At 32.7% G+C, this 7861-nt stretch overlaps 1 protein-coding gene across 1 annotated transcript; it reads left to right on the top strand.

Moving 5' to 3' along the window:
* Nucleotides 1–2188: 2188 nt before the first annotated feature.
* Nucleotides 2189–4522, top strand: LOC140873933 (protein FAR1-RELATED SEQUENCE 5-like). The gene is made up of 2 exons (XM_073277215.1): nt 2189–4353; nt 4441–4522. Exons 1-2 carry the CDS (start codon nt 2189–2191, stop codon nt 4520–4522), a joined length of 2247 nt encoding a protein of 748 aa, XP_073133316.1.
* Nucleotides 4523–7861: the final 3339 nt, after the last annotated feature.

The raw sequence follows: 7861 nt of genomic DNA, 5'->3' as shown, positions 1-7861 counted from the left end.
TCATAAAAAAGTGTTTGAAAGAATATTAAAATCCTTGGTGCCAAATAGGAAAGATATGTGCGATTGTTTATTAAAAATAATGAAGTTATTCTTGGAACAGATCATCAACCATTCAGATCAGAACACAAGAAGGGGTTCCTTTTCCATAATATTATGACAAAGTACAGTGGCTACAATAAATATATGCAAATCCTAAAAATATATATATATATATATATGAGTAATTTTCAGCTGCCCAACCATTCCTGCCCAACTCGTCCCCGACCACTAAAACCCACTACCGAGTTTTAGTTATTTTTTTTTAAAAAAAATTCGTATCACTAAAACTCACTACCGGATTTTAGTTGTCGGGATGAGTTGAGTATCATTGGTTGGGCAACTGAAAATTTGTAATATACTATATATAATGTAGTTTATATGAAATCACGTCCACTTATTGGATTTATTATGACGTCTAATAACATAAATTATAAATTAAAATTATATATATGTGTTGTGGGACCCCAAAAACTTTTCGTAACACTTTATCCACTATCACACGTAAATGTGGCAATTTAAGGATTGAGATCCTTAATCAATGACTCGTCGAAGCTATATTTTCAAGATTTGAGCCATTTATAATAATTTGATTTATTCATCCAAAAATATAAATATTTAATAATTTTCAGCGTGATAATTTCGAAAAATCAACTCCAAATAATATTTTTTTTAATTTATATGGAATTATATATTAATAATATTATTATAATTATTTAAAAAATAATCATTAATGGAAAAAGGGAATAATGCTGTCAGCATTATAATGTGGAAGTCTTCAAAGTAATGGATATTTTAATGTATCCACGATTTTTTTATTTTTATAATTCTATTAATGATGTATTCGTAGCCTGTCTTTAGTGCATTTATAACTTTTTATTTATTGTACGTAAGTTTATGAGATAGATTTTCGATCGGACTCAACTCACAAAAAAATATTATATTTTATACAAAAAAATATTATTTTTTAGTGTATATTGATCGAGTCACTTGTCTAAGGGTTACACGGATCTCATCTATATATATATATATATATATATATATATATATATACAATCCTGTTCCCCTGCACCCAAGGGTGCAGGGGAAATTGGGGCGCCAGCACTGCTGGCGCCCCATTGTGCATTTGTTTTTTTTTTTTTAAAATTTCCATGTCATTGTTTTATTATTTTATTAAGTTGGAAAAGTCAACAAATACTTGCCCTAAATTTCAGATCGCGATAAAAGCATAAATTTGAGAACAAGAAGAAGCTCAGGACGCTACTAAGCTCAGATCTCGACTAAGGTAAGATCTCAGATCTCGACTCTATGGGAGAAACGAAAACCCGTTCGGAGTAAGACGACGCTGCTTCATACACCAACGGGGCGTGCATTTTCCGGGGAAGACGATGAATCGAGCTGGTTGCACGACGAGTTTAGGTTTTACCTTTGCGAACTCGGAAAACAAAATTTTCGCTACGGTATTCTTGCTAATTCTTTATTTTCCGAGTTCAAAAGCACGGGGACCAAATTCATTTTGGTCCCTCATATTGCCCTAATTTATTTGTACGTTTAGTTGTATTCGCACCATTCGGCTCTCGAGCTCGATCATCGGTTATTTTTTTTAATTTGTATAATTCAGATGCATTGCTTGTTGGTAAAATTCTTTAGGATGGACAGGGGATAGTAAAGTTAAATTTACGAACAAGATTTGGAATTCATGCTCAATTATATATGCTCAATTAATTTTCGTTGCTGCTGGATAAATATACAATCTTGCTTTTCTACGTATGAATTTGGAACTTGTGTGCTGGAGTACTGTCTCATATGATTTTCTTACTATGTTGTAATGCCTCATATGATTTTCTTCCTATGTTGTCTAAGATTGTTGTTCAATCAATTTTTGTATACCCGTTTGCATAATCTGTAGGTTGTTGATAACCACCATGTTAAATTTTGTATTTTGCATAGGCAAGAAAATTAAGAATAATTAAAAGCAGAGGATCGATTGCATTCCAGAAATTGTATTTACTTACAGTCAATGATGTCAGGTATTTGTAAATATATATATATAACTTGAATTCCAGAATAATTATTATCATTGTTCAATTTTTTTTTTGTGAATTTATTATAAATTATTATATTAATTAAAATGATTCTATATTTTACAGAGATGGAAGAAAGCAGCGAAAATGATCAGTCATACATCCCTCAAGTTGGAGACGATCGAAAGCCAAATATTGGAATGAGATTCGAATCATTGGAGGATGCATATTCGTTTTACAACCATTATGCACGAGAGTCTGGATTTAGCGCGAGAATGAGTAATAGCAAGAGAAGTAAGAAGACGAGTGAGGTTATCTGGAAAAAATTTGTATGCTTTAAACAAGGGCAGACAGATGAAGTCCGATGGAGTAAAGAGGCAATAACTGATAAACCAAGAAAAGAAAGAACTCGTCGAGACATTCGATCTGGATGTGAGGCAAGGATTTCAGTTGTGAAGGAACAAACTGGTACAGGATGGGTTATCAGTACTTTCGTAGAAAACCATAACCATCCACTTGCTACTCCTTCAAAAGTTCATTTGTTACGTTCACATCGCAATGTTTCTGCATCAAAGAAAGCATTGAGTCAACAGTTTGCAGAAGCGAATGTGCCTACTTGCCAACAAATGCGCTTATTTGAGCTAGAATATGGAGGGCCAGAAAACGTAGGTTGTACGAAAAGAGATTTGAGAAACCATCAAAGAAGCTTAAGGGAGGAGCATATGGGTATGGATGCTGAAACATTCATTGATTACTTGCAATCGGAGAAAGACAAGTGTTCAACTTTTTTCTTTGATTATGAAACTGACTCTGACAACAGATTTAGCAGGTGTTTTTGGGCCGATTCTGTATCAAGGAGGGCAAACATTGTCTTTGGAGATGTGGTGGTGTTTGATACAACATATAACACCAATAAATATGGGTTGATATTTGCACCATTTGTAGGAGTTAATCATCACTTCCAGACCATTCTATTTGGTTGTGGATTTCTGAGTGATGAGAAAACAGAATCTTTTGTTTGGTTACTAGAGAAGTTCCTACAAGCAATGCCTAGTGGTGCACCAAAATTGATCATCACTGATCAAGATCCTGCCATGACCAAAGCCATAGCACAAGATTTTCCCCAAACAGTGCATCGATATTGCCTGTGGCATATTTTAAACAAATTTCCAGAGAAATTGAGTCCTGTGATTTTCCGTGAACATTATCAAAGCATTAGGAATGTCATCGTACATTCAACAACAATCGATGAATTTGAAGAGTCATGGAAAGGGGTTATGGAGTCTACTGACTTGGTCCAAAATGATTGGCTGAATTTGATGTATGAGTTGCGACACAGGTGGGTGCCAGCTTATTTCCTACATGTATTCTCTGCTGGAATTTCAAGTAGCCAAAGATCAGAAAGTTCACATGCCTTTTTCAAAAGGTACGTCTCGAACAAGAATGCATTGATGGATTTTATTGTCCGTTTCAATAAGGCACTACGAAACCAAAGACACAATGAGTTAGTCGCAGATCATGTGGATATGAATGAACGGCCCAAGGTAACATCAAATTTGCCAATGGAAACTCAAATGGTGAAAATTTACACAAAAATTAAATGGTTGGAGTTTCAGAAGGAAGTAAGTGAGAGTCATCGCTATTATGTGGAACAAGTATCTACTGGAATCGAGTTTTGGGTCTACCATGTAATTAATTTCCAAGGTTCTTCTTCTTCGAAACCAAGGGTGCTTTCCCATGACGTCCAAAGAAATGATGTATATTGTAGTTGTATGAAATTTCAGTTTGATGGTATTCCGTGCAGGCATTTGCTAGCATTTTTTCGTGTCAACCAAGTTTTTCACTTGCCAGAAAAGTATATTCTCAAACGTTGGACACAAGGCGCTAAAGTTGGAGAATTAATTCCGCTATCTGAGCATAATGTGATAGACGATCCAGAGAGATGTTTGATGTCAAGACATTGGAATTTATCGTTTAGATCTTCTGCTTTAGTAGATGCTGCATCTATGACTAAAGAGGGGACAAAATTCTTGCACGAACAATTTGATCTTATTGACTGCAAAATGAAGGAGTTGAATATTAGCATACCATCTCGTGCTCATGAAAGTGAAAGCAGTAGAATCATGAATGGGCCCATTGGTATCATTGATCCTTGTGTAATAAGAACAAAAGGATGTGGGAAGAGATTGAAGTCATCGAAAGAGAAGTCAATCTCGAAGGGTAGGCAGTGTCGTGGATGTGGAAAACGTGGTGTGTCTCATGACAAGCGCAATTGTCCAAATTTGCTAAACATGTATGAATTCATTAATGTTGTTTGTTTGTATTTTTTAAAAAAGATATTAATTCGATTAATATTGTTTCTTTGTTTTCTGTTTAATAGGTCAAGTGAAAACAATGATTACAGGGATGACAGCTCAGATCAAGATGATTTTGCTTCGATAGATGGTAATTTAATGGCTTAGTAATTTGTTACATTTAATTGTCTCATTGACGTTACATTTTGCTTCGCACGTTGAGACATTCGTGCGTGCAAGCCGAGGAGCTCATGTACACTATATGTAGTTGTATTTCACTTGGTTCTCATGGCCTTTTGTGTGTGTGTGTGTAGGTTTATTTAGCAATTTTAGTTATGGTTCTCATTTCTAAACAAGCCTGTGCAAGCAAGTGAGTGGGAGTAAAATGTACGCAAGGTTGGAGAAAATTTCAAAAGTTTGTAAGATTAAGGAATATGGTCTTTAGATGTTTATATGGCTCGTATCCTTAAGATTTTGCACCTGAGAACTCGGGGTTCTTGAAGGATTTGTAATCTCGTCTAAGTATATCGACTGTACTTGTAAATAAAATTTTGGTTAGTGCTTTTTATATTTTTAAGTTAAATGTTTTTTATTATGTTTCTTTATTTCTTCTTTTTAAAAATTGAATCCAACGTTAAATTTTTACTCCATAACTTGGAAATAAGGTTAAATTCTGATAATCCACGAGGGAACTGGGAAGTATTCATTTTCCATCTTCACTTTGATATTGTTTTCTGCCATGAACTTGATAATGATATGATATTCTACTGTCACAATTAATTTATTCCGATACAAAGTACGGCATCTAACAAAAATATTTTTTGAGTCTTACTAGCTCATTAGTTATCCTTCGTCGTTTGGGATAAATTTTCTGGTGACACATAATATGGATAGATAGAAAAAGATATTTAATAGAACATTTAATAAGACAAGATGGATACATAGATAATAAGTTTGATAGTTCTACACTGAAACATAAACAATAAAGCTTTGCCAACATATTGGGAATTATTTTCTGCAAACTAGCACCAAAACAAGTCCAACGATAATCAAAAGCAATCTTATCTTCAACTTCTTGGCAGATTCATTCTTAGCAGTTAAGCTTTTGATTATCTCATCTTTCTTGCGAACTTCGTCTTCCAGATTTCTCAAGCCTTTCATTATTGTAACGTTATCGCCCTTCAATTCATTAATTTCTTTCTTTAGTCCAGGTATTATTTGTTTCGATCTGCTGCACATCTCTGGATCCCACCAATGAAATGCACCACAATATGCAGTTGTCTGCACAGAAAAAAATTATATTTAACTTGTTATTGCATATACATAACATTCTAATTATTTTACAAACAAAAAATGGTCTCTTACACCATAATTAGGACATGCACGAAACCGCCTCCCTGGGTTATTCAGCGTCCATGATGTCTTTACAGGGAGTTCAACACCACAATTACAAAACATAGGTCTTGGAGCACTTGAATAAGTTGAATCATACCGACTCATGTTAAATCTGAATAACTTCAAGAAATTACTGAAACAAAAAAATCTACAGGTTCAAGACATTTTCTGAAATGCTTGAGTAATGAGTAACTCATTATAGGGTTAACTTACAACTACAATCACAAGTGTTTCACCACACAAACAAGCATCGATATTCAAAAAAATCAAAACAATTAATTGTGGTTAAACCAATCCCTTGGGCAGATTTGTTTCATTACTAGGCAAAAAATGGTAATTGGCTCGGTGGAGAAGGGGTATTATAACATAAGAGTAAATGGGGCACAATTAAATTTGCGAATGACCGAAATTATCCTCTTGCTAACTAAATTCCAATTTTACCAAAGGTTGGCAAATACGACTAAATTTAAAGAATATGAGTACGAATTTAAATTAAAACCCCAAAGATATGAATTTAATTAGGGCAATATGAGTACGAATTTAATTCCCAAAGAACCACAGACGAATTTAATTGTCAATTAAAAAATAACAACCGACGAAAAATCCCAAAAAAAATATTCATACTCATTTTGGGAGATAAATAAGAGCCAAAATGAATTTGGTCCCCATGCTTTTGAACTCGGAAAATAAAGAATTAGCAAGAATACCGTAGCGAAAATTTTGTTTTCCGAGTTCGCAAAGGTAAAACCTGAACTCGCCGTGCAACCAGCTCGATTCATCGTCTTCCCCGGAAAATGCACGCCCCGTTGGTGTATGAAGCAGCGTCGTCTTACTCCAAACGGGTTTTCGTTTCTCCCATAGAGTCGAGATCTGAGATCTTACCTTAGTCGAGATCTGAGCTTAGTAGCGTCCTGAGCTTCTTCTTGTTCTCAAATTTATGCTTTTATCGCGATCTGAAATTTAGGGCAAGTATTTGTTGACTTTTCCAACTTAATAAAATAATAAAACAATGACATGGAAATTTAAAAAAAAAAAAAACAAATGCACAATGGGGCGCCAGCAGTGCTGGCGCCCCAATTTCCCCTGCACCCTTGGGTGCAGGGGAACAGGATTGTATATATATATATATATATATATATATATATATATATATATATATATATATATCTTTTACTTTTGAATGTAAGTATATCTTTTTTTGAAAGTTTTGTCTAATGTATTTTTGAATTTTTTGGATTTAGGGATGATAAGTTTTTTAGATTTGAGGAGAGTCTTTTATTTTTATTTTTTAAAAAAAGTTCGTGAAGTCATAATGGAGTAAAGATGATTTTTGTTTACTTCAATTTTATATTTGTATTATAATATACAGTGATCGAAATACATTTAATTATGTGCATATGCTTGTAATAAATTATTAATTGTTAACTTAAAATTTAATATCCTATTAATAATTACAAATATAGTAATTTCAAAAATTATAAAATTCACTCAAAGTGACCAAATGATAGTTTTTTTTTTGGGGGAAAATTAAACGATAGTTGTTCTACACCTCAAATTGGTTAATAGATAGTATATATAATGTTGATAATAAAAATAATCTTGTATTTATAAAGTATAGATAATGTTGATAATAAAAATAAATAAAGTATTATTTTCACTCCAAAATTGTTAATCAGACGTCATTTCACTCATTTATTTTAAAAATTGACCTTAATATCCCTACATGTTCTTCCTAATTTGTAAAGCCAATTGATCTATTTAAAATTTGGATAATGCTAAAGGTACAACAAATATCGTGTACAACGATATTTACAATAATTATATCGTGATATTTGCTATTTTATCGCGAGATTTTGTATTCAATTTATCGTGAGATTTTGATATATTTAATTTTTGTATTGTGTTGTAAGATGTGTTGTACAAAATTCGTTGTACATGTAGCATTGCTCTTAAAATTTACATACTTTCTTATGTATTAGATATATTAGCATGAATATAAAATACAAATTACATATATAATATATACTTAAAAGTTAATCATTTTTAATAAAATTATTTTTCGACGTAAAAAATATCATATTATTATAATATATAAAACTTTATTTTAAAAAA

Source organism: Henckelia pumila, chromosome 1 (assembly GCF_033568475.1).
Source record: "Henckelia pumila isolate YLH828 chromosome 1, ASM3356847v2, whole genome shotgun sequence".
Taxonomy (NCBI): domain Eukaryota; kingdom Viridiplantae; phylum Streptophyta; class Magnoliopsida; order Lamiales; family Gesneriaceae; genus Henckelia; species Henckelia pumila.
Note: the sequence above shows the minus strand (reverse complement) of the source record. Positions and strands in the feature narration are given on the sequence as shown.